The following is a 21,028-nucleotide window of genomic DNA, read 5'->3' on the forward strand; positions in this document are numbered from 1 at the left end:
TGAGCTGCTTTGCGTATGATATATAGTACGCTATAATGAGAGTGTCAATGCGAAAGCTAAAAATGTTTTGATCTTTTGTCCTTTCCCACCTGCTAATACATTACAGAAGGCAGTCGAGGTAACTCCTCTGCTCATACTTGGGATTAACTGAGACGACGCCATTTTTCTCAAGGCCTCCCCTGTCTCCAGGGTTACGACTAGGTCAGTGGATGAGAGTGGTGGTTCCTTGCAGCTGCTCCAACCAGATGAATCATAGCTTGTGGGAGGGACAGTGGAAAGGACGCACTTTTCCAACGGCTTCTTCATGGGGCCAGGCCTGCCTTTCCTCATAAGTTGCATTTCTGCATCAATTCATAGGCTGCCTTCTACAGTCCAGATCCGCATGGTGAGCTCCAACGCCAGGGTCAAGGGGGCCCTTCAAAGCCCTGCAAGTGGTCTTTGTTTACGCTACTTTGTGCCCTCCCTTGTAAGTGATCCTACTTGAAATTTGCTGCCCCGTGTGCACAGAGAGTACAAGTTGGATATAGTCCAGAATACACGCTTATTCTCACACTACGCCCGTTCTGACAAGACACCATTTGGTCTATTTCCAAAAGGGCTCACCTTTTGTCAGCTAATACATCACGAGACATGCTATATAAGATTCAGAAGTTGACCAACCAGAAAAAAATAATGTAAAAAAAGGTTGACCAACACTCAACCCCATTGAAGAGGATGTAAAGCCACATAAATGAACTATTAAAGACAAAGGGCAATACCTGATTAGATCTTGTGTACGTATGTTGAAGGACTCTGTTGCACAGTTCTTGACCTTGGAATCTGGCGATGTAATCAATGCGTTTTCCCCTTTTTCTACCTCGGAGGTCAGCGGCGACAGGCAGCCTAAGATGGTGGCAGTGGTCTGCAATAAGCTCGTGGTAAAACCCTCAAAGACTTGTTTGTTAACACTGCGGCCAAAAATGGACTTGTCCTCGTCTGGCACATAAAGCTGCAAAATAAAAGCAGAGATCAGTTACTGCCATTAGTAGTAATGGCTAAATCTGTTAAATTGACACTAAAGGACACTAAAAATGTTTAGTGAACCCTGCTTTAAAAGCTGTGCTAAATGCTGCCAGTGCCAGTGTAGGCAAACGAAGACCAATGCTGACATTCTTCAAAAATCTAATTAAAGGGAGAACTGCAGAGAACACAGCAGGGCAAATTGAAGTGCTGTATTCAGTTGCTAGCAACTAGTATACTAGGACATAGATCACGTGAAAATAATGTGTCAGCAGAAAAGATGGGTTGTCTGCTACAGTACTTCGAGACATATCTGTCAACGGAGCAGCAGCTGGGATACGTTTTATATAAACCAAAGCAAAGATGCCAACCTCTCTCTTTGTGGCCCAAGTAAATATGAGTGCTTTAGATTGGAACTCAGACAAAAAGAAAGTCCAAAAGAATTCATGAATGTGTCACAACTGAGTGTCTGCATCATCCAGTTTGTTCTCTGTCATAGGTAGGCTCACCAGTGGATTGCTGGCTGAGATGGCGTTAACTTGTTCCAGGGCGATGAAAGAAAAACACCTGACATATTGCAATGACGCCTGACGGACTGCGCTTGCAAATTCTCTTTGTTCGGAGGCTCTGCTACAATGTATTCATGTTTTCTTTTTTAATACTTACGAGCATCAGTGCACAATAAAAACATGAGAATGTAGTTTTATTATGCATGTACGAATAACAGTATTACCATAAAGCATAGACTTCACTATCAGTTGATGAGACAGCTCCTCTAGACATTGGGCCACTGCTTCCCTAAGAGAGACGGGCCAGGCAGGGTGTCGCGGAAGCTTTCACTGCGATAAACTTAAAACACACAATGTGTTCTAACGCCAGATTTAGGTGGCAACAGGCTGAAAGTTTTAGTGCATACAAGCAGGCAGGAGTGTCTCAAGAGTGATTTGATTCAAGGTAATTATTATATAAAATAGTACCATGCATGCACTTTGAAACGTCGTGGAAAAAAATGAAACGAAAGGAAAAAATGTGTAAATTTAGCTTGAAATATTTAAGTAAAATGAATGATAACTGCCTGTTTTTTTGTTTGGTTTTTTTTTGCTTAAAAGCAAGAATCTAGACTGTTTCACGTTCATATCTATAAAAATTCCGGCATTTACGCATTTATTTACAACAATTTTCAACATAAAAAGCTCTTTGTTTTGTGATGGCCACCATATTGGATTTTGTATCCATACACAATAGCGTACCTTTACATTCAAATAATCAGGTAGTTTTCGGGCAACTGCCCGTTTTTAAAATCAAGATGATTCTACATGGTTTCCTCAAGTATTATGTTTCTTATGTGGAATTTGATTTATCAGCTGTTAAAAACATGTCTAAATTGCACACAAAAAAAAAAGTCGCTATTTTGGGCAGAAACTTGTATGATATGTTAAATATTGCTATTGACCCTGAAAATATAGGTGAATATCTCTACATCTGGTCATTTTTGGGCATGTAGCGTAAAATCTGAGAATTTTATTGCCATTTTAAGTTTTGTTATACTTACCATAAAAAAATAATGAATCGGGATTTTATTAGGGACGACTTCGAAATTTTTGAGGTCGCTGCTAATGGAGACTCATATATGCCTAAAGGAGGTCTCTGTTTTGGTTTTACGTCGCTGATGGCTTTGGTTTTGAAAATATTTGAATTTTAAGTTTTTGAAAGAGGCCCCCTATAGAGTGGCCCAGCGCTCCGTTTCCCGTCAACTGATAGTGAAGTCTATACATTATGTTTAGTTTTTGGGGGAAAAAACTCAACTCAAAACTTGCGGGATGGGGAGAGTGTAAAATACACGAGTACAATGTAAATTAAGAAAATCCGTCATATTTTTTTAAGGCGTTAAACTCAAATTAACTAATATATTATTAAACTTGGACAGAGTTGCGGCCCAAACTAAATTTTTTCTCACCGTTAGCTGGTGCAGCAGCAGGTCCATGAGGAGTGCAATCTTGTTGCTGAATAAGACATAGGAGCAGTTGAGGGAACAGCAGGAGCAAGTATAGTAATAGGTGTTCACAGCCACACAGAGGGACCTAAGAGAAAGAAGAAAGGAGAATTGTGAATATACAGTGGTACCTCTGCTTAATAGATTAATTGGTTCTGGAAGTAGTTTCTGAACCTGAAAATTTTGTAAGTAGGGACGCGTTTTCCATGTAAATGCCCTAATCTGTTCTCTGCCCCCCAAAATTCAGACATGAATCTTTTATAATGCCTAAAAAAAAAGCATCAAAACATGTAACAAATACATCTTACAATTAAATCATTGCATAATAAACATAAAATCTGAGTTGTGAATAATGTAAAAAACCAAGAATTGAGTAAAGACTAAAAGTTAATACACTCATGTAAAGCTATCGGAACACGATTGGCGAATTAGGACGACGCTGGGATACACGCATACACATACAGGAGAGGTGCCTCTTAGCCAATTGGATGCCAGGAATGCTAGGCAATAGCCAATGGCAGAGTATGTTACGTTCAGTAAACTCTGGGAGCTGCGAGTACCAGATTTTATTTTTGACTTTCGTATCCTGAAATAATTTTCTTAATAAGAGGCAATATTTTCCTGTTGAGGCGTGTCTTAAACTAAAAATTCTGTATGTAGACATTCGTAAGAAGAGGTACCACTGTACTATCAAGAATATAAAAAAAAAAAAAAAAACACCACTGCCTTGATTTATGACTTTAATTCATTCCCTGACTACTTTAATAACCTAAGTAACTTTCATCTCCAATCAGCTGTCATTGAAATGAATGGAAATGCCATTATTCTTTTTCAATACCCAATAAACAATTTTGTTGCCGTTCTAATGAGGAAAATTAATTTTAAAATACAAATATTTATCACTTTCTCTGCCCCCAACATCGTCCTTCCTCCAGGCCTGCGAAAAATGAAATTGACGCACTGAATGTTGCTGTACTCCCTCGTGTTGCCAATACCCTATAAACAATTTTGTCGCCGTTCTAGAAAGGAAAAGCATTTCCTCGTTGCCCTGATCACTATTGTATATTTCAGTGCTTCTTTGAAGGTATAGAGCACTGGCGTCAAACTGATTCCATAAAGGGCCAAGTGGGTGCAGGTTTTCTTTCCAACCAATGAAGAGGACACCTTTTGACCAATCTGATCTCTTACATGTGCAATCAGTTAAACTTTGTCAGGTGCTGCTTGTTTCAACAGAAAATTCATTGGTTAAACTTTGCTGGTATCGGGTGGAACAAAATCCAGCACCCATTTGGCCCTTTGTGGAATTGGTTTGACACCTATGGTATAGAGCATGATATAGACATGTCCAAAGTGCGGCCCGGGGGCCAAATGCGGCCCGTGGTCAAATTTCATCCGGCCCCCAGCCTCTGTCAATAACGTCTGGCCCGCACACAAACTTAATAAATTGGTCAGCAGTACTGCTACCAGCATATGAAGTAGCTTACACATTAAATGCTGATCCTCATTTACCCACTAAAAGGCAGCAGCCCTTCAAGCAACATTACCCCGTGTGACCAATGACTTCCAATTTTCTAAAATGGCACCAATCAACAACAAAGTTGACTGCGACGGCCGACGCTTCAAGGATAGGTGGAAATTGGACTATTTCTTCACTAAAATACGCAACAACTGTGTCTGCCTCATTTGCAAAGAAACAGTCGCTGTTTTTAAAGAGTTTAATGTGAGGCGATATTACCAGGCAAGACACGCTGACATGTACGACCAGATTACAGGGAAGATACGCAGCGAGAAATTGAAGAAACTCGAAGCTACCGTAGTTTCATTTCACAGCAGCAGTATTTCGCAAGATCCCGAGAATCGAAAGAGAACGCCACAAAGGCTAGTTGCGAGATTGTTGAAATTATTATTTAAAAAAAAATAATAAAGCAAATGTGACACACAGAATGGCTTGCTAAAATTTGCTGAAATATATAGTTCTACGTAAAGTACGTCAGCCAAGGTCGGCCCCCCACATTTTTACCACACCAAATCTGGCCCTCTTTGCAAAAAGTTTGGACATCCCTGGAGAGGGTACGCCTTACGCAAGTCCAAGGTGCAGTACACAAGTCCAAGGTGCATTTCAATGGCAACGCGAGGATGTGAGTCAATTTGAGGGATTATGAAGCGGCTACTTATATAAGAATTCATCAATGTCCCATCTTAGCCGAGATTTTGCCGCATTTATTTTCAAATTAAGAGATAAAGCTATCATTCTCAGCAGTTCCCTGCAGCCCCAGGCGGCATCTAGCGATAAGCCTGTCAGCTTGCTTCTGTGCTCCAAAGAAGACTGATGCCTCATAATTCACCAGTCCCTTTGCACAAACAGCTAACTACACCTCTTTATCCTCCATTTGATCAGTTAATATTTATATTTTTATATTCTAACATGTGTAGTATCTGCATGGTGATGGAAAAACTAATTCTGTCTCTTCGTGCCTAAAAAGCAGACCATGGTAATTTCAATTGGTAAACATTTTGATAGCTATCAAAGCCTTCACATCTGCTGCTAGTTTTCAGTCAAGCAACGCTGGCATAAAAAAAGCAAAATATATTTGGTTGAAGAACCAGTCTTGAGAGAAACTTAGCATTTTGCAGTAGACACGTGTGCTTTCATAGCACATTAAAACACTTATCTAGACTAAGATAAACTACGAAACAATAAGTCTGATTGCACAATTCTCTTTGTTGAAGGAGGTAACAAAAGTACCCAAGAACATAATAAGCAAAGGTGTGAGCAACCATCTGCCAAGTAGATAGTCTTCACAGTCAACTGATGAACAGCTTGTCCTGATAATATGGAGTGTCATTTGAAATAAAATCATAGAAATAAATGCTGTGCTCATTTTACAAAATCAAACTGTGGTAGATGGCATACCAAGCAGAGGAGTTACACCAAATTGCGTGATGTCACCATAATTAATAAGTATAGCTTAAAACTAGCCCTTTCAACTTAACCCTTTAAGGTCTGGGCCTATTTTGTCTGATTTTGCATGCCTTTGAAGTTGCCTTTATATTTCAAAGACAGAATTGTTTACGATGGCCTGGTTTGGTCCCTTTTTTTGTGACACCTTGAACTTCATGTCCAAACTGTTGTTTCCTTCACTGACCAATTATAAATCATAATTTTGGGCCCAAAAAGACCAAAAATTCCAAAATCGTTTTGTCAAAATTTTTAATATTGATGTCCAATTGACAACCAAACATGCGTAACGAACCGTTTTGAAACTTTGTAATATTTATTCAACATGTTAGGATGAACATTCAACCAAAAAAATTTAGAATAAATAGTCTTTTATTTGACAATTCAACATAAACAACAGGTATAGCCATAGGCGTTTTTTGCATTTATACATGCTCTAGTCAAAACAGGTTATATACAGCAGACCAAACAGTGAAGAACAGTGAAAAAATATACCATCTAACACAAAAAGTGTTTAGAGGCCATCTCTTTATGAGTTTAGGTATTGCGGCCCATCACCTGATGAAAACTATGTACACACAATCAAGCTTCTTGAACACACATTTATATACACAAATTGAGAAGACTGATTGTGGGGAAAAAAAATATATATATAACATTGGGGAAATAAGTATTTTCAAAAATATTTACAATAAACAAGTTAAATTTTTTTCAGGCATGCCACTCCGAAAAGCAGTTTCGTCCTGGAATTAGACACAGGGCTACATCACAGCCCACACTTCCATGGGGTGTCGGTCCTCTTTCCACCCTTCCATTTTCATTTCACTTTACTTTCATTGTCACTATAAATGTACATGAAACAAAAGTCAGTATTTATGAAAATAATAAAGTATAAAATAAAAATATATACAGCAATAAATAATAATGGAAATCTATATGTATGACAATAGAAAGAATACCGTAGCTGAATATGTGCTACATCCCTAATCTTCATATAGAAAGAAGACCACAAATTATACTTTGATCTGATATGCACATTTTATTATTACATACACAAACACGCACTTATATTGCATCAAAATTAACTTTGTCTTGCAATATCAAAAGAAACTTTTACAGCATTAAAAAAAAAAAAAAAAAGTGAGTTGGCTTACCTCTGCTCGTCGATGGCGTCACCCACGTGTTCAAATCCGTCACTATCTTCACTCGAGGACTCTTCCGAAGAAGACGATGATGACGAATTTGGACCACCCTCTTCCTCAAGTTGATCAAAAAGCACAATTGCTTGCGCTAAATTTAGTTTTCCGTTCATCCTCAAAGTCACACAAAGTCGCTCGCTCGCTTGCTTGATTCAAACGGCCGTCGCTCGCCCCCTCGCTGCTTCAGAACACTCCTGCCTCTCGTTCGGTGGAACCTCGCACGGCAGTTATATTTATAAAAAAAAAAAAAAAAAAAACGCATTTTGTGCTTCCACTGTGACTTCGAAAGGGTTCGTTTGATTTGTGTTTTTTTCATGGAGCTTCCGTTTTGAAAAAGGACATGAAGTGATGGAAATATAGACATAAACAAATGATCCATGCAGCGTTTTAATGTTTTTTTGAGAGGACAATAAAACTATAAAACTTAAATGACAATATCTCACGTTTTAGTTGGTCGATTGACTTCAAATAACAACGAGAGTAAACCGCAACTTCCGCACTTTAAAACGAGACCAACCAACGGCATGTGGGCGACGTAATTAAAACGCGAGGGTGCTTCAAAGACGACGTGCGCTGAGGACGCGCCGGCGCGTCCTTCGACTCTCAAGGGTTAAGGAACTTAAACTACGGTAATGCAGATCTGATTTTTTAAAAATCCATTCAGTCCATTTAAATAACAGTGAACAAACGGATATTTTTGAATTTATTTGATTTAATAAATATTTCCCCCTTTTCTGCCTGGACAATTCTGAATTCAATTCTGTTCACCAGATACTACTCTAGGCCTCCGGTTTAATAATCCACCCACCCAAAAACTGATGTAATGAGCATGCAATTGATTTGTAATACATCTTATCAGGTTTGTCTTTAGTCATCTCGGAACAAATGGGGAGTCTTTCGAAGACATGTTTGTGTTATGCCCTCACACACTTGCTGTACAATGAACCATCGCAAAGATCTGTCTTTGGTTTCCTCCAACCTAATTGGGCTTAATGAAGCAGACACCTGATAGGTCGCCCTCTCTGGGAATCTCACTATCTCAGTAGCCTTTCGTGACAGCTCAAGTCAAAGATTTTGCTAGACAATTTGTCAAAGTGCCACACCATCTTGTCTCATATTACGCAAACATATTGTTTTGGGAGAGGTGGTTGACCAGTGGTGGCCACATTCCTTCAGTTGCACCTACTTGCTGGTTCTGATTGTTCTTTGCGTGGTCCTAAAAGTGATCGTAACAAATTTGTTCATTGGTTGTGTCCAGAAAATGATAAAATTGCTCTCATGTGGAATAACATTTCCAACCTGACAAAACTAGGCTATTTAAGAGGAAATGACCAATAAGTGATAAAATGAACATGGACAAGTTCACCTCATAAAGATAACCATAAGAACATTTTATCTACAGTGGTATGAAAAAGTATCTGAACCTTTTGGAATTTCTCACATTTCTGCATAAAATCACCATCAAATGTGAGCTGATCTTTGTCAAAATCACACAGATGAAAAAAGCTGTCTGCTTTAACTAAAACATTTATAGACAAACATTTATAGGTTTTCATATTTTAATGAAGATAGTATGCAAACAATGACAGAAAGGGGAAAAAATAAGTAAGTGAGCCCTCTGCTTCAGGAGACTTAAAGAGCAATTGAAACCAATTTTTACCAAACAATTTCAGTCAACTATGTGCCCAACTACTGATTAGTGGTTTAAAGCTGCCCACTATAAAACACACAACTGGTAAGAATTGTCTTGATAAGAAGCATTGTCTGATGTGCATCATGGCTCGGTCAAAAGAGCTGCCTGAAGACCTGTGATCAATGATCGCTGATTTGTATAAAGCTGGGAAAGGATACAAATCAATCTCTAAATGTCTGGATGTTCATCAATCGACAGTCAGAGAAGTTGTCTACAAATCCAGAGTTTGGCACTGTTGTTTCTTCATTCTTCATTTATGGAAGAATGAATTCAAAAGTTTATCAGGATGTTTTGCTGGAAAATCTGAGGCTGTCTGTTAGACAGTTGAAGCTAAAAAGAGGATGGATGCTGCAACCAGACAATGATCCAAAACACAGCAGTAAATCAACTTCAGAATGGTTTCAGAAGAACAAAATACACATCCCCATTGAGATGCCGTGGCATGACCTAAAGACAGTGATTCATGCCAGACGTCCCAGGAATCTTGAGTGGACTACAGCAGTTTTGTAGAGAAGAATGGGCCAAGATTAGTCCTGATCGATGTGCCACACTTATCTGCAGCTACAGGAAGCATCTGGTTGAAGTTATTGCTGCTGTGGGGGGGGGGGGGGGGGGGGCAAATATTAAATGTGATGGTTCACTTATTTTTCCCCCTTCTGTCATTGTTTGCAGACTATCCTCATTAAAATATGAAAACCTATCAATGTTTGCGTGGTTTTAGTTAAAGCAGACAGTTTTTTCATTTGTTTGATTTTGACAAAGATCACATTACATTTGATGGTACTTTTATGCAGAAATGTGAGAAATTACAAAAGGTACATATTTTTCATACCATGTATGAAGCTTTGTTTCAAATACTAAAATAGAAATGTGGATGATAGCTAGAGGATTAGCACACCTCTTATAATCTGATCTGAAGCTGCCTGGGTGGCTTGTGTCAAGGTGTTGGAAGGTGGCGTTAACTGAGATTTCTGTTTGCGTATTTCTTTCTTCTTCTTAAGTCCATAAAGGAAGACAGGCTAGACCGAAACAATTCAGAGTTTTAATGACAAAATAACCAAGTTACCATGTCACTGAGGTTTGGGAAAATGTCTTCAAACTAAAACAAAAAGAGCTACAAGGACAACAAGCATGCAAAAGGCTTTTTGTCACAGCCTTGATTTATCTACCCTGGGATCTGTGCTTCTCAAGTCTCACATTTCTTACTCTCTGTACGCTTCCTATGTGAGCAGTCAAGCTTGGCTAGAGTAAACCGGTAGAAATCTGACCAACTTCCAGATCAGGTTGAGTCACCGCCTCTTAAACAGGGCAAATTTGTGTTGAGGGGAAGAAAAAGAATCCTAAGCCAAAATAGAAAAGGTGAAGAGGAAATCCAGTTCCTTGTGTTGTCAAACAACCCATTCATTCACTGCTTTCTAAATGACATTTAATTTGATTCTGCTGCTGATCACTCTGATACCGTGCTTCCAGGACATCGACTCTGTTTGTTGCTCCGCACTGGCCAGGTAGGAGGGGGTGGGGAATCTGATGAGCCGTAACATGGCGTCGTGCACACACTCAAACAAATGGTGGAAAACATCCTGAAATAAAGCCACTGGCAGCAGGTCTAATTTCACAGGATACACCACGTCATATGAGACAAGAGGTGCAAATACAAATTGGGTTAACACGCAGGGACAAAGACTCCTAAACCTTTCCATGGATCCACTGCATCAATTTACCATGACATTATATTGAAGTTTAGGTAGTTTTATCTACGGGATTTAGTACTACAAGTAAGTTCCAATGAGATTCAATACATGATTTCTGCCTTTACAAAGATAATGATAACTGTCGAGTTAAGACTATTCAGGCAACACTGTGTTAGGTTGAGAAGTGATTTTAATCTACTGTTGTGTAGCTAATTAAGGTAACAAAAACTCTGAAACTGACTTCTACACCACTGCAGTCAAAACAGGGTTGTACTCGGACATGAATGGAAGTTTGCAGAGGAATTATTTCATTAATGTAATGGTAACAGGATGGAATTAACCTCCCTGGGGAGACATATGCTCGGTGCACCACTTCAGTTGCCTTCGTTTTTTTTTGGAGTTGTAAAATTGCTCTGTTCATCTGGCAAAAGGGAGGCGATCAATATGGTAGCATCTCTTGTAAACAGATAGCATAGCACACACTCTGAGGCTCTCATATACGTTGTGGTCCATTAGGAATTGAACCCAGGTACAAAGTAGTTGACGGAAAGTGACAAGTTGACACTTGGCAGTAATTCTGACCAGGGTGGAAAAGTGTTTTAATTTGTTTTTGGAAATTGTGGACGATGTGTCAATGAGGAAACAAATGATCCGGACTGTAAAGGACATAAATTTTAAAAGGCAGCATTTGTGATAGTACGTGTTAATTCCAATGGCATGGGTAACTTACACATCTATGAAGGCACCATCGATGGTGAAAGGTACATGCAGGTTTTGGAGAAACATATGCTACCATATAAGGTCTTTTTCATGGATGCACCTGCTTATTTCAGCAGGACAATACCAAACCAAGTTCTGTTCCTGTTACAACAGCATGACTTTGTCGTAGAAGAGTGTGGGAACTAGACTGGCCTAAGTACAGTCCAGACCTGTCTCTCATTGAAAATGTAATGACGCAATATAAAGTGTAAAACATGACAACGGAGACCCCAGCCTGTTGAAGAGATGAAGCTGTACATGATGCAAGAATGGGAAAGAATTCCACCAATAAAGCTTCAATGATTACTGTCTTCAGATCCCAAACATTTATTGAGTGCTGTTAAAAGGTGAGTAAGACAGTGGTAAACATGACCTTGTCCCAGCTTCTTTGGAACGTGTAGGAGCAATGATGATTTACTAAAAATTGAGTTTATCAATGTGAACAAGAAATATCTGGTCTTTGTAGTGTATTCAATTAAATATCGGTTGAACATGATTTCAAATCATTGTATTCTGTTTTATGTTTAATACGACATCCCGTCCTCATTAGAATTGGGGTTGTAATTGCACATTATCAGATATTTACACATTAAAAAAAAAAGATACTCAAAAGCCAGCAGCCTCATGTCAACTACAAAACTCTGTTGTGGCCAAAGGGACATCTAGACTGTTACGAATGTTTAGTTAAGATATTGTTAAATACAGTTCAAATAAAACCAGTAAATCTTGAAACTGACCAGTCAAGCACAGTTTAAAAACTGTAGAGCCTTGGACAAAGGGAGCTGTAAAAGTGCTTTGAAAACTTACTGCTATAAACTTTCTCTACTTTGAAAGATTGGCGGATTATATATTATTCGTGTTATTAGGTGTGCTTAATCATAGATTTTTATACATATTAGTGATAATAAAGAGAGAGTCAAAACATGGTTATCTTCATGATTAATTTACACAGAAATCTCCTGCTTAGAATTCCCTCTGATTAGTATGATTGATGAGAGCCCTGAACCTCCCTCAAAAATCAATAGACAAGTGATGTCCTTTAAAAGCCTTATAAATAAAAGAATTTCTCCATTAGCAAGGATTCAGAGACCACTAAATGCTAATGAATGGAAGAGCAAGGCCATTCCGCTCCATTACAGAGTTCCACTAGCCAGTAAGGCTGCCTCTCTTAACATATCACTGAGAAGCCTCAGTATAGGAGAGACCTACAACTCAAAAATACCCAGCACTCTAAATGGCCGATGGGACACATTGCCAGAGTAAAGCGGTAACACAAATTGATTGGCAAAATGGAACTGCTTTGCTATTTCTACAACCACGCCGTTACTCATTGATAAATTATATGGATATTTACTGAGAAACAACCATGAACCAGTTATTCAGTAGGATTGTTGAGATGATCTTAATAAATTAAAGCAACTGGCAAAAAAAACAAATAGGATATAAATAGTTTGACCTCAGTGAAAGGATACAAGGAACAAAGTCAAATTGTAAATATAATTTCTTGGTATAATAAAAGAATAAATCTAACTTCACTTGTAAAAGAAAAAGTATGAAACAAAAAATTACTTAGATTTACTTGAGTGATGTTACTATTAATATTTCAAACATTGCTACCAAATGTTTTTGAGCTTTTCTTAAGGAATCAACATTTAGGCAACTTTTAATATACATGATATGGAAACTAGGCATGTGCCAGTTACCGGTTTCAAGGTTTACCGTGGTATGAAAACGTCACGGTTTCAAAACCACTAAAATTTTCTGTCATACCGTAGTACGGTATTAGCTACTTTTTAGAAGAAATCCGTGACTTGGAAAGCAAGCGGGCACCCCCCCCTCCGGATGTTGCTCTGTTCTGTGTCTGTAGGTGACACTACACCTGAGCTTTTTTCACCCTCAAAAAATACAAAATCGCTAGTATGGGAGTACTTCGGCTACCGAAAAGAGACAGATGGCCGTGGCTTAGAGGAGGAAGCCGACATGCTTGCGAAGGGTGGTTGCCAGGGGAAGCAACACCTCCAGCATGATTTCACATTTAAATGACCATCATCCGTCACTTTACACAAAATATAAGTATACGCTGTCATGAATGTTTTCCACCAGCTACAAGAGTTCACTCCAGCGTGTTTAGCGATGGTAAAACAACTACTATAACGTAAGCTTGTTAACGAGGCAGATAACGTGGTTAGTTAGCATACAAAGACGGCTAACCTGTTTCCTCTCTACCATTAGCCTACTTTTGTAACGTCTTCCGCCATTGTAAACATCTGGTCAAAATAGCATTTTCATAATACAACCTATGGTGTTTTTTTCTCTCTGGCGACATTCTATGTTGAGAGAGTGTGTGTGTGTAATGTGTAAATAATGATACGAGTCATACACATGCGCTCGGTCTCTTACTCTTGTTCTTTATTAATATTCAACTAATTAGTATAAATAGTAGTAGTTGTATGTGTTTTACACAAAATCAATTTAATATTATATTGTTTAAGTCCAGTTCTATATTACCAAGTGTTCTTGTTCTAATGTTGAGTAACTTGAGCTTTGGCCGTGGGTTTAGTGTATAAGTTCTATTAAAATATGTTTATTTGTTCTTATTTCAGTTAATTATTTTAACATTATAGTCATGTTGATGTTTCAATTTGAAAATATGTTGTGCAAAATAAAATCCTGTTCAATACAATTTTTTTTTACACATATATCGCAAAATAACACATTTTAGAGCTATAATTGTAATACCATGATACTGCGGTATTTTTGCTTAAGGTTATCATACTGTCAAAATCTCATACCGGCACATGCCTAATAGAAACTAAACAGTCCCCCTATGCACAAAGCCAGATAATAGTGCGTTGAGAAAACTGAAATAAAGTGTGAATATAATAAAAACCTTTGTTGGAATCACAGTTATTTGTACATTTTGCAATTCAATAAGTACAATGTAAATGTGATACTCACTTGTAAGGAATGCGGGGAACGGTGGTAGGTGACGACGCAGCTGTGACGACCTGCAGGATTTGCTCCAGAGCTGATAGGCCGCCGGCCATTTGAAAGGCTACTTGGTCTGCAGTGTTCTATAGCATAGAGATGGCAAGATGCACAGTGAGAGCAAGAAAGACAAAGAGTAAGAAAAAAAAACATCTGAATAGTGAGCCGCAGGCTGAACAGGCATGATTACATGGTCCAGACAAGGAACGGAATCCCTCTTCTGAAGAGGCAAGGGATCTAAATTGAAAACATGATCCCACTTGTAATTGTCAAATTTCAATAGAGCGCATATGGCTACATGCTGTGATTAGCACTGGGGTGGTCTCAACTAATTCAATGAAACACTGAGAAAATGGAAGTTCTGCAATTACTATCTTGCGCTTTGCTAACTGAAATGAATGGTCTTCATTGTCAAAGTTGACACAAAAATAAAATCAGTCCTACTAATCGCTACCATACAGTAAATAAAAGGGCAGGAACTTGGGATATTGTTTTATGTAGTTGGTCCGGGAGTAAAAATTCTGTGGGGCTGAAGGACCAACTTTGCATTACCATACTTCAGCAGGCAGTGTTACACTGAAGGTCAGCCCTCCTCCTAATGAGGTTACAAGCTCCTTAGTGCTATGACAGCACTAATATCCAGCCACTTCACATCACTTTTGTTTGCTAGATAGGAAGTTGCCAACAAGCCTGAACACATTGAGAGTGAGGCGCTTTGCTAAATTACAGATAAGCTGTTTATCTGTCACTCATGACAACTGAGGAGGCAAATAGTCCTCGATTCCAGTATTGCGTACAAACAGAATCTTTGATAGAAAAAGCTACACAAACATGAATAACGTTTAGCTTCCAAACATAATGAAACATGTCTCAAAGACAGTTTGAGCAGTTTCCATTTTTTAAAATAACTTAATAAAGATGACTTTGTAGAATGTTCCGTCTGTGATCAAGCCACTGAATGTATTCCTTAATTATCACATCAATATGGCTACCTAATAGCTCTGCTACCAAATATGAGGTAGCTCTTTTGTAGCAGGTTATTAAAGAAGTTTCAAGAGAATAAATGGGACCCACCCAGTCCTGTCTGTCTCCTGTAAACCAGACAAGATGAGCTTGGTGAGCTGATATCCTCTGATGACAGATTTATTGGCTGGTAAGATTGAACGAAACTGAATGAAAAGGATTAAGTTAAACCTACCCATAATAGCCAGTCATTTCTTCCTTTCCATTTTCTTATAGGCAGCATTTGAATTCAGGAACATAATTTTAATTGTTAAGTGTAAAAAAATATAGCTCTAATCAATTGATTGTTAGTATTAGCGCCGTTAGCATAACGATAATTTTGTAATTCACTCTACACTGGATTGTGGACCAGTTCATGTCCCCATCCATTTATTTGGATCAATTTTAACCCCCAAATCGATATTAACAATAAAAGAGTAGTAGCTAATTTATCTTTCTTTAACAGGGTGGCCACTAAAGGGCAATCACTAAGACCCAAGTTAGAAGGATGGCTTCTGAATAATACAAGAAGGAGCATCTTATTCAATTACTGTCCAGGGTCAACTATTGTTACCCCAGCTGATGGTAAGGCTGCAGCAGCTGCTAATTCCTGCCCCAGTGTGCAGAGACCAGCCATATTGCATTTTGTAGTACAGTCTCCACCTACCAGAAACTTTAATTACATGGAGAGGAGGTATTGCCTGCCTGACCAGCAGATGGACAAAGGAAGTGGTTAAGTTCAAACAAGGCTGAAGGTTTCTTTGCATGAGAGGCTCAAAGGACCCGGATGGATTGTCATTATAACTTCAAATGTCTTTTCCCATCACTCTACATGTTATATGTTATAGACGTTAACTTTGTTCACATAAGACATTCGATTTTTGCCTAAACACTTGGGGAATCAACTTTGAAATCAAATACATCCGTCGTATTATATATATATATATATATATATATATATATATATATATATATATATATATATATATATATATATATATATAATATAAAACCTTATATGAATATTTATATTACTTAGTAGGGATGTCCCCGAGCCGATAAGGTGACAGGAATCGGACCAATCGCGCCATTTTTCAGAGGATCAGAGTCGGGTGAAAAAGGATCTGGTTTTTAACAAAATAAAAATATATCTTGAAAAAACTTTAAGAGCTAAAATGTAACAAAATACGGTAATTCAGAAATACAATGGCATTGCCAAAAGAAACAAAAATATACAGGCTTTAAACTTCGCAACACTCTCAGAAAAAGTGTAAACAAAAGTACAGCGATCCCTCGTTATATTGCGCTTCAAACTTCGCACCCGCAGTCCATCACAGATTTTTTTCAGTTAAAAAAATAAAACAAATAATAATAATACAGTATTTTATTTAAAAAGGTTACATGTACAAATGTATACATGTACAAATCAGTTTTCTTTATATATATATATATCTCATTTATATCATAATTATTACATTTGCAGTGGTTAAAAAACATTTTATAAAAATTTAAATTGTGTTTTTTTCCAAATTTGTTTTTATTATACTTTGGGGGAAAATGGGGAATAAACATGACTTGTATGTATCACATTCCAATGCTGTTAAATCTGAATAAATGCATTGAAAGCAGCCCCAATACACAAATACATACATACATACATACATACATACATACATACATACATACATACATACATACATACATACATACATACATACATACATACATACATACATATACGGTATATACATACATATATACATATACATACATACATATACATACACACATACATATACATACATACAGAGATATATATATATACATATATATATATATATATATATACCATGGGTGCACATAAGTGGTCCGCATGCGCGCATGCGTACTGGACGTAGACAAATGCGCTGGCCCTCAACGGCTTCCATACGCTTTTGCGTACCGATGGCTGACCACTGTATTTGCGGCGGACATGAGAAAATCACTTCTCAAAATGTCAAAGAGGCAGGCCCCACTGAGTAATTATTTCCGTGTTCTCCCACCCCCGTCAAAAGACAGACAGACGACAGAGACGTCACCGGAGCAACCGGAAAAAAAAAGGACTTTTGCTGAAAAGTGGCTGCAGGAGGTACCATGGCTAGAAGCAAATGATGCTTGCACGGAAATGTGGTGCAAAATTTGCCGTGAGTATCCCAATGTCGCTGATAAAAGCAGTGCATTTTATGTAGGGTCAAAGAATTTCAGCCATCCAAACTTTGAAAAAGCACGAAAAAAACAGAGCATGTGGCAATTAAACAAACTATCGATGTCAGACAGAACAGCGCCATGCACTGACAAACTTGTTTTTGCTCGCATTTCACAAAGCTAAACATGCACCTTCAATGAGCTCTTATGAGGTGGACATCCCACTTTTACAAAGGCTTGGAGTTAATGTGGGAGAAAAAAAAAATATGCGCACCCCTGTTTATTTCTTTACATTTCACTTCAAAGTAATGGCAATTTTGTTGTGCCAGTTTAAGTTTAATCAAGTGTTAATTGTTTATATAATTAATTAAAGGTAATTGGCTCTAAGTAAAGCTTGTCATAATTTTATCGCATCAGGCGGGTCGGCTCTCAAGCTCAGTGAGGACCAAGTCACATCTCCAGGTCCTCTTCTGAGAACCTGGGCAAAAAAAATATGTGCACCCCTGACATATACATATACACATATATATACATATATATATACACATATACATATATACACATATACATATATATACATATATATATGAGTGCTGCAACGATTAATTGATTAACTCGAGTATTCGATTAGATTAAAATATTCGAATTAAATTTTGTTGCTTGGAGTATTCGTTTAATTAAAGTGGCGTTGTAATGGTTTATTTTGAAAGTGTTTGCATTTAGTTTTATTGATTAGGGTGGATACACTGCCCTCTGGTCTGTCATTTCACATGGCTGAATCAAACAGCTCCCTGTTAAGAGCAACGCGAGCTAAGTTTTTGTTTGAGCTAATGTTTTTTAATGCATCCATAAATTAGTTTATAAATATATTTAGCCGGTTTTTTGTGGAAATATTTGTCTGAATCATTTGTTTAGAGCACTGTAAAAAAAAAAGTTTGCATTTTTTAGCAATGAAGCTAGCGGACGTTTGCTATGTAAGTTAGCCAATTGTTCTTTTGTTGTACATAGACCTCATTTGTTTATTTTTTTTAATACCGTTTGAGGCTCAGCTAAGGTATTTTAATTTTTCACGTTTTCAATCAGATTACTCGATTATTCGAACTAACTAGTTCATCGCTTAATCGACTACTAAAATAATCGATAGCTGCAGCCCTAAATATATATATATATATATATACATATATAAAATGTAAATAAGCTCCATCCCTACTCCACAGATTTTCCATTTTTGGAGGGGGTGGGGGAGTGGTCCCCATTACCCGCGAAAAAACGAGGGATCACTGCACTGTAAATAGTACAGTACTGTAACATGTTTGGAACTTTTGTTTATTTAAAATAAATAAATAAATAAATAAAATTAAATCCATTGGATCGGGACTGTATCCACATATTCTCAAAATCAGGTGACTCAGACACACAAAATTATGTGATGAGGACATCCCTATTATTTAGTATATATAAAATTAATTAACTTCACATATTTGTGTGACTATCTGCCAAAAATAAAACAATTGCCATAAGGTACACTATTCAATTAGTTCATTCATACAACAGAAATAGTTTTGTGTTCAGTTAAAAGGCCAAGATTTCACACACAATAGCGTACGGCACGAATGCTATTTTTAGACCACAAGGCTGCGTGACGTCACAATCGTAAACCAAAGGGGGTCATCATACAGTAGAAGTGCGCTCGCATACAACCCATGCTAGTACTGCTTGTTTTCTGCTGGTAATCTTTCAAAAAATAACATGCCGAGTAAACACTGCTGCTATGGAAGTTGTAGAAGCGACTATAGACATTACGACATATGAAGGATGTTTTCTTCATATGTTTTCCGAAACCAAAAAATCAGAGGAAAAAATGTGAACAATGGATCAACTTGAGCGGACGTCCAAAAGATCAGTTTAACACCAGCAAGGTGAAGCCATTCACCTTCATATGCAGTAAACATTTTGTTGGGGGCCATGGTCCTACAGATGACAATGCTGACCCATTGCCTGCCACAGCCTGCCCTGAAGAGGTAAGCCATTTTGATAATTTTTGTTTTCTAGTGTGGTTTTCTAGTCTGCTTCTCTCTGACAATGACTGACCTGAAAAAAATTAAAATAGTATCTGACTGCCACTGATGTTACTTTTTCTGTTGTAAAAAACAACTTTAGTAAGGGGGAAGTGTAAATAAATTAATAGAATTAAGATTTGTTATTGATGAAAAAATTAAAAGTGTTTGTTGGCTGTCACTGAGTAGCATTTGCGATCCCTACACAAAAATAGCAACATAAATTTCTCCCAAGAACGGTCAGAGACGTACGACAAACAGAAGATATAATACATAAGACAGGGCATATAGTGGTAAACAATAACTTGTTGAAACAGGAGAATGTCATCGATAGTGGCATAAAGCAATGCACACAAGAAAAAAGTGTCGATAAAAAAACTACCTCTGGATCAGGTCGGCTCTTTTTCCCGTCTTTTTCAGCCCTCGGCACTCAAGCCATCTCTTTAACTGAACATTAGTATGCTCTTCCAAATCTTTACTAGTAAATTTGGCACCAGGGACATCATTTTCGGACAGAATTGGTAGGTTTAGCTCAGTAAACATCTCGTTCGTAAACTATTTACATGCATCTAGCATGAGGGACAAACGCAAGTTTGACCCCGCTAGCAACAGTTGCTAACCTCATGAATATTAATGAGCAAAGGTGACGTGTTACGTTCGGCATGCTATTAGAAGGGTTAGGGTTTAGGGTTAAGGGACTTCGTTAAATACCGTAATTTTCAGACTGCAAGGCACACCCACCAAATTTTACTTGAAAGCTAGTTGTTCATATAGCAGCACTGGACTAAAAGCCGCAGATGTCCGCTATTGTTGTACTATTATTTCATATATATATTTAAAAGAAAAGACATGAAGTTCATCCGCCTGTAAAAATGTTTAATGAAGATGACCTAGACTGTAAACCACAAGGTAAAAAGTGGGGGTAGAAGTAGCGAATTATAGTCTGAAAATTTGGTAAATTGAGGGAAGATGCTCATTTTAGTATATATGTTTTTTGTGACATTTCATTTCATGACATAAGATCGGGGAAGCTGAGCATCATCCACTCAGATCGCAGCTTGCCCATCAACTTATGATCCTTGCTACTTTAGCAAAAGCTCAGATTATTATAATAAGGTAAATAGAGTGAATGTTAATGTAAATAATGTTCGTCAAATAATTTATTTTAGTTTGCTCATTGAGATATTTGAAGCGCCTGAAAAATGAAGATTCTAATTTGTGCATTTAAATTATGTATGAATAAATGAGAAATACAGTATGCTTTGCAGCGATTTTGAAACCATATACGCAATACTTTTATTTCTGAAAGTATAAATTCCTAATGAAGATGTTAAATGCATTTAAAGAAATGCACTGAGCTTTGGTGACATTGAGTGCTAGCTCTGTCCTGTCAATGTGACCTTAACAAAACACACTATCGAAATTCAAACTTTGGTGTTGTCTAATCTGCAAAAGCAGGCCCTGACAACAGGCAGTGGAAATGCAAATAGAGCCTACACTTTCA

General features: G+C 37.7%; 1 protein-coding gene across 4 annotated transcripts in view; it reads right to left on the reverse strand.

Annotated features, from left to right (window-relative positions):
- The window catches only part of scaper (S-phase cyclin A-associated protein in the ER), a 137,286-nt gene that overhangs the window by 26,742 nt on the left and 89,516 nt on the right, over nucleotides 1–21,028 (reverse strand). For all 4 annotated transcript variants that reach the window (XM_057835802.1, XM_057835803.1, XM_057835799.1 and 1 more), the window contains 3 exons: nucleotides 14,252–14,367; nucleotides 2,957–3,080; nucleotides 759–988 (listed from right to left, as the gene is read on the reverse strand). In XM_057835802.1, the coding sequence (XP_057691785.1) occupies nucleotides 759–988; nucleotides 2,957–3,080; nucleotides 14,252–14,367 (470 nt within the window). The remainder of the gene's footprint in view (nucleotides 1–758; nucleotides 989–2,956; nucleotides 3,081–14,251; nucleotides 14,368–21,028) is intronic.

Source organism: Corythoichthys intestinalis, chromosome 5 (genome assembly GCF_030265065.1).
Source record: "Corythoichthys intestinalis isolate RoL2023-P3 chromosome 5, ASM3026506v1, whole genome shotgun sequence".
NCBI lineage: Eukaryota > Metazoa > Chordata > Actinopteri > Syngnathiformes > Syngnathidae > Corythoichthys > Corythoichthys intestinalis.